Genomic DNA, 17,018 nt, shown 5'->3' on the forward strand with positions numbered 1-17,018 from the left:
CCTACAGTGACACAATAAAGTGCTCCAGCTCCAGAGGTCACTAGTGCTTCAACAGAGAAGTCCAGGGTTAAGGTTATTGTAGGTCATTCTGAATGACCCAAAACAAGAGGCCGAGGTGAGGCTTGCCCCACTGATGGGCCCCGCCTATGCCAGGTCTCTAAGAGTTTGGACCTCTTTGAGGGTCATGGGACCAACTGGTTTATCAGCCTTGTTTTAGGCTATGGAGAAGAAATCAGAGGACAGAAGGGACAGTAGGGACTGACCAGAAAGCTATCCTAGAAGTTAATCAAGAGACAGGAGATCCTGTGCTAGAGTGACAGTATTCATGAGAACAACAAGGGGGTAATGACCCAGAGAGGGCTCATGGGACACAGTGAGCTATGAGGACTGTTAGGGTTTCTTCAGTGAGGAGGAAAAGTCAACAGACTCTGGAAGGGTCAACAGTCTGTGACTGGATGGATGTTGAATTTGGAAGTGTCTGTAGAGCAGGCTAGGGGATACGTCCCAGCAGCCAGCAGCTCTGTGGGTGTGGACATCTGCCAGAGCCTTCTGTAGTCTGGGTCATCTAAACACACGGGGGCTGCAGGGCAAGGCAGAGCCCTCCTCGGCTCTGTTCTCTAATGGCAATTAAAGAAAGAAGCTGGGAAGCTAGAAGACTCATTCAAGTTGAATGGCAGATAGAAGGGCATTCTAGGGCTTCCCAACACCCTCCTTCCCACTCCCCCGCCCCTGCTGCCTGGGCAGGCTATCAAAGGAGGAGATGATGAGCTAAGGAAACACCCCATGAGGAGTCCTACAGCATCAGAGCCTCTTCGCCAGTGTGCCTGCGACAGCTTCTAAACAACTGCCAGCTTGAATTAACCTCTCTCTCTGCGTTGCGCCTCAGTAGGTAACCAGGTGAAGGATGCTGGATGCAGAGGCAGCCAAAAGGGGCAGAGCTTTTCTCTCCTGACCAAATCTGTTTCCCTGGATTCGGAGCCTGTAAAGTTTTATTTTGTTTTATTTTTTAAATTTTTATTTATTTATGAGCCTCAAGCCTCCATCTTCAGCAGGAGCCTTGAAGTTAGACTTGGCATGGAAGAGTCATGGGCACATTCAGTGCTGTAGCACAAGGGTATGGAGCTGGTTTTCCTGGGCCTGATGCTGAGGATGAATTTCAAGCAGGGCCTCGGAGACTAAAGCGCAGGGTACTTATCACCTCCCCACAACTAGATTGCAAGAGCCAGTATGCAGTTGATTTTTTTTTCCCTACTACAGATATTTCATTGTTTAATTGGTAGCGACACAGATGGTTGATTCTCACCAGAGTGTCTAAGCCCCAGCCTCCTGCAAGCTAGTCCTGGAAACTTTCTGCCTCTCTCATTCTTAGGTGGGGGCCAGGCCAAGTCAGCTTTCCTGCTTGCTTTTCCAGTTACAGAAGAAGTCAAAGTGGGGATCCAAGAAGTCAGCTGGAAACTGGCCAGGCAGTCCTAGGTGACGTGCAATGACTCTGAGCTGGACACTGGGAAGAGTTTAGAAATGAGAGAGGGCAGTGGACTGTGGCCTTGGGCAGTGCTGGGATGAGAAGGTGGTTAGGTATGGCATGGATGTGGAGGTCAAATGTTCTGTCAACCTTTACACGGATTCTGGGGATCAAACTCAGGTCATCAAGCTTGTTTGGTGTGAACACCCAGGAATAAAGAGTGTTCTCTGTAGGACCATGCTGCCATGGACCTCCTCCCCAAAGGCCACTGTCCCCTCCCCATACCTACAGTGGACTGTGCCAGCCCCACAGGAGGACTTGAGCATGTGTTCTGTTTAACTGGTTGGCCTCAAGTACAAAAGAGCTGATGTAGTCCACAGTTCACTGTCCCCTGCTGTCATTGGTCCACTAAAGGACCTCGCTCATTTCCTCTTTCCCATCTTTCTCACTCCTTTCTCCTGTGCTCAGTGTAAGTCTTCAGACATGTTTGTATCCCGGAAAAATATACAGTCTCATAAGACTATTTTATATAAATAGTATTAGGCTATAGAGTTCACTATAACATACATATATAGAGAGGGGGGGGAAGAGAGAGAGCGCCCCCCTCTTGTAGGCTAGGCTGGCCCGGAACTTGCTTTGTAGCTAAGGATGGCCTTGAACTCCTAATCCTCCTTCTGTACATCCTAATGCTGGGGTCACAAAATCGAGGCACCACTCGTCTGAAGGAACGGCTCAGCAGGTAAGAGCACTTGCTGCTCTTGCAAAGGACCTGGGTCTTGTTCCCAGCACCCACATCAAGCAATTCACAACCACCCGAGGAGATCCTGTGCCCTGTCTGGCCTCCTCAGTACTTGCATGTCTGTGATACACATTTAGATCTCTATATATACAAATAAAATAAGTCTTAGAAGACATCTAAGAACGGAGCGTGGAACTCATTCATTGCTTCCATCAGCCGTGGCACATCCTCTCCTATGCCCATTTCTTTACCTCATCTTCCAGAGATAGATACTGAAATTGTCGGCAATCCTTTGCTTTCCCAAGGGAAGCTGCAGTGAGTTATCTATCCCTCTTGTAGACCTGTGCCAAGATCCAAGTGGTTCCCCGGGTGCTTGGCCAGGTGGGCTTCTGCTGTCTCATACACACTTGAACCACACTTACTCCAGTAAATTCCACTCTGGCACCTAGCTCATATTTTACTATTCCTTACATCTCTACTGCACCTGTAATTAATTCTCCTTGCCAGTCTGCATTTTATTTGTAGCTCCTCTTTCTGTCGGCCTCTCTAGAAACGTGTATGATTTCAGTCCTTTCCAAGAATGGAGTTTTGATTTGATGTTTCTAAAATACCATGCAGCAGTGAAATGTGCTCTTGGGTCAAGTATACCTGTTTCTTGTTTTGCTGTGTATCTGCTGAGTGACCTTGGACACATTACTTGTGTATTTACTTCCTCGATTGTGAAATGGGAAAAAAAGTCCTTTCCAGTAGAGCGACTGTGAAGAATCAGATTAGAAAAGTTACCCAAAGTGCATGAGTATTTAGTGCATGTTCACTCCTATTTTCAGCCTGCACTAGTCAGAGTCAACTCTGTGTGTGTGTGTGTGTGTGTGTGTGTGTGTGTGTGTGTGTGTGTGTAAGCAGTGATGGGAAAGAAAGAAAGAAAGAAAGAAAGAAAGAAAGAAAGAAAGAAAGAAAGAAAGAAAGAAAGAAAGAAAGAAAGTTGATTTTTCTTGGCTTTTGGTGGTAGTATTGTTGGATGATGATGTTGATGACAATGTTGATGCCAGGTTGTCATGAACTTTCTGTACATACAAAGATGGCATGAACTCCTGCTTTTCTTGCCTTCACCTTGCAAATGCTAGGATGACAGGTATGTACCACCACACCTGGGTAGAGAGATTACTTTTTAGATGAAAGTCTAAAACCTTAGGGTAAATCAGCAGGCTAGAGACCTAAGGGAGAGGTGTAGTCCAAAGGCATAGTGGGGAGTCTGCTTTATTTGAAGCCTAAACTATACCTTCACAGAAACATCCAGAATGGTATTTCACTAAATATCTGGACCCTGGCCCAGCCAAGTTAACGTGAAGTTAAGAACCACGGTGCTTCAAAGTGTCTTTGCTGGAACTGAGCCTTGGTCAGAAATGTTCACTTTGTAGGTCTCTCAAAGCAAGGAAGGCACATTCCCCTGTCTCAGCCCAGTGCTCCTGCCCAGGGCACAGTCACACAGAGCAGCCCAGCCAAGACCCAGTTTTCTAACTTGAGTACTTCCATTTTCCTGCACAAACCATCCCCTGTCCCGTCTTGTGGGCCCCAAAGACGATAGACCCACCACTTTCTACTTATGTGACCTTAGGCAAGACACTTGACCTCAGTGAGCCTGCTTCCTCATCTGTAGAGTGGAGATGCCCTGCACTTTATACATTTGCCGTGAGGATTAGAGATGAGGTGTGTAAGGTGCCGCACACACCCAGTACTCAGTTCTCACCCTGATCCTTGCTTTTCCCTAGTCCTTTCTCACGGCACCCAAGGACACCCCGTTCATTGTAAGGATTGTTTCATTCTTCCCTTCCCTGGCTAAAAGCAGTACTTGCCTATCTCTCACTGCATGTCACATGTCACGTGTGTACCTCTTAAGATATTTATCTCTTTCACCTTAGCCTTAGTTATTTTGTGTAAGTGGTTTATCATCCTTGTGACAATTGTAACTTATCTGTCTTTAGATCCTCACTGTGCCTATGGGGGCCCAGCAGTCATCACGTGGATGTTAATGGTTGGTAAATGGAAGAGCTAGAAGGCTGGGTGGTGGTGGCTCACAGCTTTAATCCAGCATCTGCCTTTATTCCCAGCACTTAGGAGGCCGAGGAGGCAGAAGTAAAGTGTGGTGTGAGGATGGTGACAGTGATGGTGTTGTAGGTGACAGAAGTTTATTGAACTGAACCACTCACTGCCCAGCACTGCTTTAAGTGTTAATGTGTGCCACTGAGTCCTCAACGCAATGAGATAGGCACCATTATTAGCTCCACTTTCCTGCCAGGAAGTCCAGGGTTCTGGAGTTGCCCTGGATGAAGAGTCTGTATTTTCAACTACTGTTGATTGAGGACTCACTATACTGAGTGTGTATGGCACCTTACACACCTTATATCTAATCCTCACAGCAAATGTATAAAGTGCAGGGCATCTCCACTCTGCAGATGAGGAAGCAGGTTCATGAGGTCAAGTATCTTGCCAAGGTCATATAAGTAGAAAGTGGTGGGTCTATCGTCTTTGGGGCCCACAAGAAAACCCTTCAAGGCGGGACAGGGGATGGTTTGTGCCGGAAAATGGAAGTGACTCAAGTTACAAAAGCATTAGGTGGAGTCAGGGGAACCCCACAGAAGATAGGGACGAAGGAGAGTAATCGAGGGGCCGAGGACACCAGGAGAACATGACTCACAGAGTCAACTAAGCAGGGCTCACAGAGGCTCACAAAGACAACAAACACAGAGCCCGACAAACAGAATCGACAAACACAGACCCTGTATGCATCTGAGCTAGGTCCTCTGCATATACCTGATGGTTGTATAGCTTGGTGTTCTTGTGAAACTCCCAACAGTGGGAGAAGGGTGTCTCTAACTCTTATACCTGCACTTGGGACCCTTGTCTATTGAGTTGCCTTGTCCAGCCTTGATATGAGGGCCTGTGCCCAATCTTGTATCTCCTTAGGCCATGTTGTTTGATGGATATCCCTGTAGGCTCTTTTTTTTTTTTTAAGGAAATGGGAGGGGGGACTAGGAGGAGGGAAAACTATGGTCTGGATGTAATATATGAGAGAAGGGATAAATGTTCAAAAAAAGGAAAACTGGGGGCTGGGGAGATGGCTCAGCAGTTAAGAGCACTGGCTTTCCTTCTAGAAGTCCTGAGTTCAATCCCCAGCAACATGGTGGCTCACAACCATCTACAGTGGGATCTGATGTCCTCTTTTGGTATAAAGTTGTACATGCAGATAGAGCACTCATATACATAAAATAAATAAATAAATCTTTTTTTTTTTTTTTTTTAAAAAGGCAAAACTAGGCCTTCCCACTGTTCTTAATTTAATGATGGGGTGGGGGGAAGCTGAGCATCAGAGGTCAGGGGTACCTGGCCAACTCTAGCTCTGTCAGCATCAGCACCAAGCCTTTGCACAGCTGCAGGGAGATAGAGTGCCCAGACCTGCTGAGGACGTGATGGTCATGCAGATTGTGGCTGATGGAGATGAACCCCTCCCTCCCACCTTTACTATAACATCTCCTCACATCTGCCCTTCCCATGGGGCAGCAGGGGCAGGCAGCTCTCTCCAGGCTGCCAGCCCTCTCCTGAAATGGCGTCTGAAGAGTTTTGAAAATTTCCAGAGCACGCTGGGATTTATCCAGGATGAAGTACCGGCAGCAGAGCCTACCCCCTTGGGCCCTTCACCTGAGTTCAGTGTGCTCTAAACTGTGGGTACCTGGAGAACCCAGGAGTGGTGGCAGGTAGGGTTTTTGACTCTTGGCCATCAGTTGCCCCAAGGCAAGGTGGTCCTCTCTGGGCAAGTGTGTCTCAAAAGGTGTACCAGTCACAATATGTCTCAGCAGCACCTTCTCTGTCCAGGTCATTGCTGTTGTCATGGATATTTTCACTGACGGGGATATATTCCAAGACATTGTAGATGCTGCCTCTAAGCGCCGGGTCCCTGTATACATCATCCTGGATGAAGCAGGAGTGAAGTACTTTTTGGAAATGTGTCAGGGCCTGGAGCTTGCTGACTTCCGAATTCGGGTGAGTTGCACCACTGGGACAGGTTGTGGGCCAAAATGAGATGGGAGACTCCCGTCCTTTCCTCTGGCTCCTCCCCCTTTCTCCTCCCAAGTTCAGGGGCTCAGACTGAAGTTCAAGATCCCAATATTTTTCCTTCTATACAAAGTCATGACTCAGGAACCTGTGACTGCTTGTATATTATCCTTAATTATTATAGATCTTTAATACTTTCTGTTGTCCTGGAGCTGCCAAGGCTGAAGGAGGCAGCCCTCTCGCAGTCCTGGGGTGGTCCGTCAGTAGAACTACTGGCTTCACTGTCAGGTTCAGCATAGGGCTGTAGTCCTCTGGTTGGGAACTTTGAGCAAGAACTCTCCTGAGCTTGTTGAAAGTAAAACATATAAGACCGAAGGAAGCAGAGAATTTTGGAAAGACTTGGTCAGCAGTCAAGGTCTGTGGATCTCTCCCAAAGCAAGACCTTGGTGCAACGCCTTGAGGCCTCCCCATATAGGGCAATTATGTCTTTCTCTTCTCTACAGAACATCCGTGTCCGCTCTGTGACAGGAGTTGGCTTCTACATGCCCATGGGGAAGATCAAGGGGACTCTCTCATCAAGGTTCCTAATGGTGGATGGGGACAAAGTAGCAACTGGATCTTACAGGTGTGTTGGATCAGGACAGGGAGGGCCCGGGAGACCTGTATTCATGGTAATTGTTCAGGGATGTGCTAGCCTGGAGCTTCTGCAGTCATGATTGTTGTTGGTTTGTTTTGGGAGTTTTGTTTTTGGGGTTTGTTTCTTTTGGTCTTTTTTTCTTTTTTATGCATTTTTTTAAGGTATGAGTTCTTGGTCTACATGTATGCCTGCATGCCAGAAGAGGGCATCAGATCCTATTATAGATGTGAGCCACCATGTGGTTGCTGGGAATTGAATTCAGGACCTCTGAAAGAGCAGCCAGTGCTCTTAACCACTGAGCCATCTCTCCAGCCCCAACAGTCATGGTTTTAAGAAACATTGTCTGCCCTGGTCAGAAACAGTCTCCTGCACAGTTCCTTTCTTCAGACTTTCTGTTGACAGATTGATTATTTCAGAGGGAAGACCAACTCTTCCTAGACATTAAGCATTGCCTACTTGTCATGGTCCTCAGCAGCCAGTTGTATTTTGAGGCTGGTTTTTGGGTGGGATAAGTAGAAAATAAAAGGGGTAAGATTTGGGGAAGCAATATGAGATGTTGTCTAATTTCTATTCCTGTGACAAAACACCATGGCCAAGGCAACTTATAAAAGAAAGTGTTTCATCTGGGGTTCATGGTTCCAGAGGGCAGGGAGCATGGCAGCACGCAGGTAAGCATGGTGCTGGAGCAGTAGCTGAGAGCTCACATCTCATCCATAAGCCCAAGGCAAAGAGAGCTACCTGGGAATGACATGGGTTTTGGAAACCTCAAAGCCCTCCCCCAGTGACACACCCCCTGAAACAAGCTCACACTGCTAATCCTTACACACAGTTCTCCCAACTGGGGACTGAGCACTCGAATATGTGAGCCTGCGGGGCCGTTCTCATTCAGACCGCCACAGACGCAGAGAGATCACTCCGGAATCTGAACTGAAAGCAGGGGACCAGGACTGTGAGAACCTGTATGGGAACCATCTCTTTCCTCTGAGAAAGTGAAGATCTAAGTGAGGCCTGAGCACATGTAACAATGAAGAAATGACCTGAGTCCTCTTCTGCAGTTGAAGTACGGGTCTGTGCAGACCCCGTGCACTCTGGGAAGGATCAGTAGGGGGAACAATGCCAGCAGCGGCACAGCTTAGTTCCCATGTACTGCACGTGTGTGTGCCAGGGAGGGAGCTGGTCACTTCATTTGAGCCTCAAAGCCCTGCCTATGGCATGCTCTACCTCAGGCCCTGTAGCCGCACGCACGGGAAGGGTAGATGTGGATCCAGGTTTGACTTCTCAAGCCCCGGGGGGAGGAAGAGGGTGGGGACAATTTGGCCTGGTGAAAGGAGAGCAATCCCCTGTGAGGGCACAAGGCATCTTCCACCAGGCAGTGTGGCCACAGTGACCGAGCAGGCTGAAGCAGGTTGAAGGGTGTTAATGGAGCTACTGGTAGGATACTGGAGAGGTCTGGGTCCATCCATGTCTCTGCTTTCTGTCCCCAGCTTCACCTGGAGCTCCTCCTATGTGGACAGGAATCTTCTTTTGCTCCTGACAGGGCAGAACGTGGAGCCTTTTGACCTGGAGTTCCGGGAGCTGTATGCCATCTCTGAGGAAGTGAACTTGTACCAGCACCTGGGTCTGGCAGGCAGGCTGGGCCTCAACTACTCCTCCACTGTAGCTCGTAAACTTATCAACCCCAAGTATGCCTTAGTGGCCAACAGCCGCGCTCCTCCAGGAGAGCTGATGCGCTGGGCGGCCCGACAACAGCGGGAGGCTGATGGCAACGCGGAGGGACAGGAGGGCAGTGGCGGTGGTGAGTCCGCCCGGCGTCTGGAGAGCTTCCTGAATGATCTGGTTACAGTAGAACAGATATTGCCCACAGTGGAGCCCATTCCCTCGAGATTGCTGAGACCAAAGGATGGCAGGACAGTCTCTCAGGTGCACGTAGACCTGAGGCACAAATCCCGAGAGGCGCTTCCCCAGAATGGCAAGGGAGAAGTTGCAAATGGAGAGGCCAACCCAGCTAAGGAGGGCAGACGCTCGAGCAGCAGGCTCTTCAGCCGACGAGTAAAGAGGCCTGCAGTGCTGGTCAACTCCACCTCCACTGAGACTTTTGCTGACATGGAGTTTCCTCTGGGGAAGAGGCCCAATGAGGGTTCCAGTGCCAACATACCAGGTGAGCGCCCGCCATTGGACCTGGTGACCCTGGACAAGTCACTACAGGTCCAAGTTTCAGATTCCTTGTCTCTGAGGGAAGAGCGCTACATGCTTTGCTTGGTGTTTAGCACAGCAGTGGACAAGGGATGGTCTGTGAGGACTCTTTTATTCCTCGTGGTATTCAGATCACCTTTATAGTAACTCCAATAAGAGAAGGAAGTGTGACAAGTTTTCCTGTTATACATGAAGAAACAGTGCACAGCACTGGCTGTGAGTCTAGGGCTCCTGGCTTCCTGCTGCTTGCTGCCGTCAGGATCTGGCCTGGTCAGACAAACTCACGTCCCACTGATGCGCTGACCAGCTTCCTAGTTTCCGTGATAATAGTTAGGACCGTTTTCCCCAGTCTGTGTGAAAAGCAAATTTGCCCTCTGGGAGAGATTGGTAATGTGGAGCAGTGGATCTTTTCTAACCTTCTCTCTGAGAGCTCCTGGAAGCCCTGTCTTTTTCCTCCTCCAGAGCAGTCTCGATATGACCTTCCAGGAGTCTGGTAGTGACAAACAGGCTGCCATGGAGCCGTTCTCTTCTCAGTTTCCCTGAGCTGGAAGAACTTCTGTGCTGGGATTTTTCCTTCTGTGGTTGCAGGGCTTTGAGGTGATGGTAACGGAGCTTCCTGGCTGACTCGCTATGTAAAAACTGATTGGGAGGTACCTGTCCTGAGCAGCCGCCCAAGGGCTCAGGTATCCCGTAGATCTGGCTTTGACCCAGTCAACGGTCTAGAGCAGGGAAAATGCCACTTTCTCCTGATTAGAAGCACTTCATGTCCCGTTGAATGTCCTCTTAGAACAGGTCTGGAAGTCTCTGCAGTGTGGCACCAGGACCACCCTCCAGCCCCACCCCCACCCCCCTACCCCCATCCCCCGCTGCCTCCAGTGGACCCACACTGCTTGAGCAGCTCGGCAGCCAGGTTCCATATGGGTGCTTTCTTTCCCTTCACCCTCATCAGAGCCCCGTGAGTCCCAATGCTGGTAGAAACTGGGAGAAGTGCAGTAAACACAGGCCATGGAAAATGACTGTAAACCTCAGCCTTGACCTGTCAAGAGAGGAGTGGCTGGTCCCCCATTCCCAGTCCCATTCCCCTTGGGCTTCCTTGGCTCCCCGACACCAGATGCTGATGTGCTCTGTGCCTCTTGTTTAGAAGGAGGGTTGCCATGGTGAACACCTGGCAAGGAAGAGGAGGGGGCGAGCCCAACCACAAAGGGGTTGTTTCCCAACTCCTGTCTGGAAGTGAGGTGGAAGCTTTCTCTTCTTCTGCCCCTCACCCTTAGGTGCTGTTTCCATAGAAACGCAAAGCCCATTGTCTTGTCCTTTCATGCTGCCTCTGGTGTCAGATTCCCCCTTTAGATGACTTGGGCAGTTAGTGTTTTGCCGCTGCTGCTGCTGCCTATCTCTGAGCATCTGTACATGGTACCCTGGAGCCAACAAGCAGACCCCATTGTGCTTTTGGGAGCTCCAGAGCACCCAGACCCCTGAACAGAAGAAGGGCTGGAGTAAGAGTGGCTGACACACACAGGAAAGTCTAAAATATGTCGTTTCAACCCCAACCCCCAAGCCTGGGGAAGAACATAGAGATAGCAACACACACACACACACACACACACACCCTGCCACCCCCACCAAGGCTCTGAAATCCCGTCTATTGAGACCTCTGGCACCTGCTTCCTTCTTGCTCAAAGGCGGAGCTGAGAAGCTGAATTTCTCCTCCCCAAAGCCCTTCCTATACCTACATCTCCCCAAGTTCTAGGCTCAGGGACCTCTGGTGCCTTCCTTCTCTCAAGGCGGCAGCCACTGAGCAGCTGACCGCACACCTCACAAGGCAGCACGGGCCCCCATCCTGGGACGGGCGGGAGCTTGGGTTGGATTGGAACCACTTCAGCTGCTTCCTCAGAGAAGGAAGCCATCCAGGGAAGGAGCCCCCTCCCCACAGGGAGCCTTCAAGCTGCAACAGCAGTGCTGGGATGGTCTCGGCTCTTGACGTGCTGCCCTCCCCTCTCCAGGGCTGCCTCCTCTTCTAGAGGAGGAGGGTAAACTGGGGAGGGCTTCTGAGGTCCCTCTGAGTTGATGCTGACTGTCCTGTCTGTCTCTGCACCCTCTTGTCAGAGAGAACGTGGGTGGATGACAAGGTGGGTGAGAGAGAGATAGGAAGAGCCGAGAGCTGACAGCCTGTAAAATTGCTTGATAAGAAATATATAGTTGTCAAACAGCATGCAAATTTTTGCAAACCCAGGTGTGGCCCTGGGGAGAATCTTACAGAATCGCCTCCTTTGGGGCTGGGGGGTAGGGGGGGCGGACAGCACAAGAAACCCACAATGGAATCAGCCTGGAAGTTTGAAGAGCCAGAGCGCCCTCTAGTGGCTGAAGCGGTGTGTCCTTTGCCGTTTGCTTTTTTCTCTTAACTAAACTGTGTCTGCACTGGGTTATCAGCTTCTGCCCTCCTGGGCCCTTGCCACCTGCACCCTTACAGGATCTCTGGGCAGGCTCTCTGAGAGCTGAGAGTTCCCATTCTCAGGAGAGCACAGCTATGGATATCCTTGTTTAAAATCCTGTGAATAGAGTCTGCACTGCTGGGCTGGGCTCAGAAATCTGCATTTAAAGAAAAAAAAAAAACCCACTATGAAACAGGATTTAGTCAACTAAATGGATGGCATTCACCATATTGGTAAAGACTACGGAATTGATGATGTTCAGCAAAATGTGGAATGCTAGTGGTGTTGACAGAAAAAAACAGCTGTGGAAACCCAAGCTTTTATCACAGCTGTTGCCATGAAGATCCACTTCATCTTCTAACCAATCCCCACTGCCAAGAATTTAAAATTAAACACTAAATTAAATCAGAAGCATAACACAGGAATGCCAGTATCAAAGGAATCCATGTAACAGAATAGTGATTCTCAGGATCTCAGACACAGGAACACACTCACTCCTGTTAGGTTAGCCTATGATGGTTTCCGTGAGTCAGTGGAAGAAGAGCTGCCTTTCCCTGTTTGCTTCCTACACCATACGGTAACAGACACATTAGCAGGCCACGAGGCACTGGATGTAGATGTCTGCATTTTGAACAGGAGCGTTGGTTTTCCCACAAAGCTCTCCAATACTTCTTCAGACTAGTACCAATGCAGTTAGTTACAGGGGACTCAGGCAAAGCTCTGCCTTTGAGGAGACACTAGGCCGGAGGAGGTGGTCCCAGGTGCTGTTCTTGAACTCCTGGGCCATCACTGGAAAATAGACAATGGTTCCCAAGTGTTAAAGGGGACATAGAGTGAAATGCTGCCATTTAGAACAAGATCCTTGAACTCCAAGGAGGGCCAACCTCCATATCCACAGACAGGCCGGGAGGAAAAGAGCAGCATGGTCTCTGCCTCCCAAAGCCACCTCAAAGCAGCTGCAGCTGCTTCTGTGGAGACGGGGAGGCCTGTGATGCGTCTCTGATTTTCGAGCTGTGACTGCAAGGTTCCTGGATTCGGGGATTGCAGGCTCGTCTATGTTGCCCTGTGGGGTTGGTGATCTTTGATGTCTTGCCTGGAAATCTGAGTCCTCATCAGGGTGGACCAATGAGGAAGCACTACCTGAGCTGTGGATCTGTGGCCCCCATTCTTGGGAATATCACTCAAGCGTTGCTCTTGAAGAACATAGGTCAGACCCCAGCTGTGTGTGGACCATGTAGTCAAATCTGATTATCCTGAGCCCTGTGACCAACTAACTCTGCTCCAAAGATGAGGCAGCTGTACTGTTCATATAGGTATGATTTATTTCATGTTATATGTATGGGTGTTTTGTCTGCATTATAGATGGGCACTACATGTGTGCCTGGTGCCTGCATAGTTCAAAAGGGGACTTTAGATACCCTGGAACTGGATTTACAGATGCTTTTGGCCCATCATGTGGCACTGGGAACCGAACTCAGGTCCTCTGAAAGAGCAACAAGTGTTCTTAGCTTCTGAGTCGTCAGCTCTCCGTCACACTCAGTTGTGCTGTTGTTACCAGAAGACCAAATAATTTGTGTGTCTTCCCAGTTCTTCCAAGGCTGTCTGGGTCTCTGGTCACTCTCAGAATGGTGCTAGGTGAACATGCATCACCCGGTGCTGTTTGTATTAGCCTGGACTCCAAACAGCCAGCCATTGCCTGCTTACTTGTTTATCTAATAAGAACATGGCTTCCAAGTATTTGCTCTGTGGGGCACAGTTCTAAATTAAGCAGAGAATAGAATGAACAAAAGCCCTTTCTTGTGGCACCCGTTACTCTAGGGATGGTTGAGGGCAGGGAGCATCATGACTCTGTTCTACAGGGTGCCCAGGGGAGGCCTCATTGATTAAGGGGCACTGGAGCAGAGCCTCAGATGGACACATGAACATCAGGGAAAGAATGTTCCAGATAGAAGGAATGTGAAGCCCTAAAAGCTATAGGAAGAGGGGACTTCCTGTCGTCACAGTCGTGTGTGACTTCCCATGCTGTTCCCTGCCTCCCTCCTCTTGGAGCATCTTGGCTCCCAGCTGCTGTTCCACATGCCCCAGGCTGTCACCTTCCCAGTCCCTCCGTGCCACACCTGCATGCCATGGCCCGTTCATCCCTACTGATCCTCATTCCTGTTTCCAGGCTCCAGGGCTGAGGCTCTTTGCAGTTGGCTTTCTCACATAAGTCTCCTTTGGACCACTCTCTTCCCCGCCACACATACTTTATAAAAAGAAATTGTCTGGGTGGTTGGCGTAATTCTTCCACATTAATCTGAATGGGTCCAAGGCATCTGCCCTTGGCTGTTTTCTGGTAAAGGAGCATAGAAAGAAAGACAGAACACAAAAGAATTTTCCTTCAAGCCTGTTTCTCTGCCAGAGTCCTAGAAACGGATCCTGAGGATAAGGGGTATCTCTAAGCTGGCATCCATCTCCACAAATGAAGGGCCAGAGCCTGCTAAAGACCGCCTTCTCTGGGAAGGAGCTGTAGGGCATAGCCTCTAGGATGCTCCTGTACTTTTGGCACATTTGTGCCCTGCTTCTCGATCCAGAGGTTGATTTTGCTTTCTTGCCTCCAAAGCGCTGCTGCCTCTAGGGAGGCATTGGGCATCCACTTAGCAGGCCAAGCAGATGGAAAAAGCCACCGAGGAGGGGAAGTGGGGGCCTTTCATTTGCTCTTGCTGCAGCAGCAAGGGGTTCCAGGGCGGCAGAATTTAATGACCTTCACAGAGCCACACCAGATACACAGCCCACAGCACCACCACAGAAAGCCACTGGTTTCCGGTCCTACCTCCTTCCAGACAGTCATCTGCCTGAGTCCAGGGGACACCCAGGAGGGACACCCAGGAGGCTGGCTTTGCAGTACATTCTGAGGGATGAGTTCATGGCTAGGAGAGCAGAGACAGCAAGCCGGGCAGTGTGGTCTTCCACAGGCACAGGGACTCACGAAGGGGCTGCAGCACTGGAGTTCCAGGTCTAGCCCTGCCCAGTGCCTCTCCTGCTACTACAGCTCACAAGAGGCAGTCGTCACCTTAATTAAATTCACAGCTGAAGTGATATGGACGGCGGTGTGAGCACAAGGGAGGCTGTCTGTATCATATAAGCGGGAACCGGCAGGAAGTAACGCAGTGGCTTCCACCTGGGAAAAGCAGCCAGCAGGCATTCTGAGGGTGCGGACTCTGTCTTCAACTGTTCAGTGCCTCCAGAGCCAGCCAGAGGTGTCAGGTCACCTCACAGTTCTCCTCCCCCGCCTCCCCCAGAGTCCAGAGCAGGATTCTATCAGGATGATAGCTGGCACCTTTTCCTGGGATTGTGAAGGAGGTAGGAGTAGATGTGGAGGCCTGGAGGGGAGGAGAGGACAGACAGTCTAGAGAAAAAGCAGCCTTCTCAGCTCCGGGCCTGTGCTGCTCCATCCTCTGCCTGGGTCACCCCACAGCAGTGTGACCACACTGCCCTCCCCAGGCATAGCTCCCTGAGTGGCCGAGGGAGCCGAGACTGGACAGGAAGGCCAGGGCCTGGCACTGTCACTGACCACTTCCGGGACAGGGCTACTGCTTGAGCTCTGCAATAAGGCAGATGGCTCTGGCTGTCGTCATTGCTGCCCCTGTGCCCTCCAGTTAGGACCCCTGAGAGTGCCCTTGATTGTACTTTAAGAGCTTGAAGCTGCCTTCAACATTCCGCCACTAATGATAGGACTCTAAGTTTTGGTGGCTGACTCCAGAGTCCCTGTCATCATTGTTCAGGAGACACAGACCACTTGATGTCTCCAGTCATGGGGATCCTCCAATCATGGTGAGGCTGCTGAAACAGATAGTCCCTTTGCTTTCCTGGGTGCCCTGTTGACCTGGATTCCAGACCAGCAGCTTGGAAGAGAGGCATTGGTCCTGAGCTCCAAACTTGCTTATGTGGGCAGTTCAAGGTTGGACTTGTGGCAAACTCACTGAGGTTGTTACTTATGTCCTCCATGTCTGTGTCCTGTCTCCACAGGTAAAGCGAGTCCCAGGATCACCAAGTCCAGCAACTGTGTGATCTCCTGAGCGTCAGGGTAGTGGTAGGTGGGACCTGCCGATGCCCACCCATCCTGTCCTCTGCTGAGGAGAGTATGGCCTATACCCTGTACTGGTTCACACATCAGATGCTAACCAGGCCTCCTCCCTGCGGCCTCCATCCTGGTCTTAGTACCTGAATCCCAGAGGGCAGGATCTGGAGCATCTCAACCATCACCGTCTCCAGCAGACTGCCATGGCCGGACAGGAGCACTGCTACCTTGTTTACATGAAGGAGACGCCTGGCTAGTGCCTGCTCCCCTCTGGGCCAGCCTCTCCTCCACTGGGCCAGCCCTGCCCTGCAGGTCCTCCGGTGGGAAGGACCATTCTTTCTGCCTTGGTAGGACAGGGTGGCCAAGGCAGCCCAGCTGCTTGACTTGTCCTAGGACTTCTGCTGCTGTCTAGCCTCCCATACCCCAGAGGCTGGCGGGAAACAAGGGAAGAAGACAGGACATGGGCCAGTCATGCTCCAGCCTTGAAACTCCAGGTGGAAGATGCAGCTGGAACAGTGGGGACATTGGCTATGTGGCCTGAGGGACACCCGTACCTGCTGGCACCTGAGCGGAATGGGATGGGGATGGGGACACTTCGGCCTCCTTCCAGCCAGTGGCAGGATCTGCCAGTGGTAATGCAAAGTCCCTTTCTCTCCTGCAGTGCCCTAGCAAGCCTGGCCTCAGTGCCTGGGCCTCCTTGGCTGCTGCTGTGGAAAACTGGGGCCCCATAGAGTGCCTTTCCCTATGCCTGCTCCTTTCAGTAGGCTTTTGTTTACAGGGCCTGTGAAGGATGGGAGTGGGCTGGACCCAGGAGATGAGAGCATTTGTGTTTCCTCCCTGACAGTTCCTCACTGGTCATTTGCGTGGCCTTTTTTCTTTATACACTAGGGATTCCTCAGTGAGATTTCAGCCAAAGACTAGCTTTAGCCTCCTGAGAAATGTCAGGCTGTTCTTAAACACCTCAGTTTCTCTAAAACGGGTAGGCCTAATTGCCACAGTACTAGGCCAGGACAACTGTCCCACTGCCACCTCCCCCACAGTGACCTGTGCAGATTGAGGGAGAGTGAACATTGACACAGAAGATATTACCGAACTGCAGACAGAATGACAGAGGGGCAAAGGGCCACACAGAAGCCTTTCCAGGCCTCCAAACCAAGCCCTTGCCCCCTTTTTTCCTGAAAAGGCCTTAGATACCACTAGTACTGGAAAGGACACAGGCATCTGCAGGGGCAGCTGGTAAGAGGCGGAGGGGGAGGGGGTGCTGTGGGCTGCAGAAGTGGGGCAATATATGGTGGCCTGTGCCTGTGTCTGGCCTCCTGGCTGGTGGGGAATAAGAGGGGAAATTAGGGATGGCTTCAGTCCAGAGTACCCTCTATTTACCCTGAGGTTAGCTTCTGGGAGTGGGAAGGGGGCCCCCCCGCCATGGCTTCCCAAACCTTTGTGAGGAT

General features: G+C 50.6%; 1 protein-coding gene across 1 annotated transcript in view; it reads left to right on the forward strand.

Moving 5' to 3' along the window:
* Positions 1-15,568, forward strand: part of Fam83f (family with sequence similarity 83 member F) — a 28,368-nt gene extending 12,800 nt beyond the window's left edge. Inside the window, exons 2-5 of the mRNA XM_036207511.1 lie at positions 6,072-6,239; positions 6,755-6,876; positions 8,373-9,046; positions 15,519-15,568. Of these exons, the coding sequence (XP_036063404.1) occupies positions 6,072-6,239; positions 6,755-6,876; positions 8,373-9,046; positions 15,519-15,568 (1,014 nt within the window). The remainder of the gene's footprint in view (positions 1-6,071; positions 6,240-6,754; positions 6,877-8,372; positions 9,047-15,518) is intronic.
* Positions 15,569-17,018: the final 1,450 nt, after the last annotated feature.

This window comes from Onychomys torridus, chromosome 16 (assembly GCF_903995425.1).
Source record: "Onychomys torridus chromosome 16, mOncTor1.1, whole genome shotgun sequence".
NCBI lineage: Eukaryota > Metazoa > Chordata > Mammalia > Rodentia > Cricetidae > Onychomys > Onychomys torridus.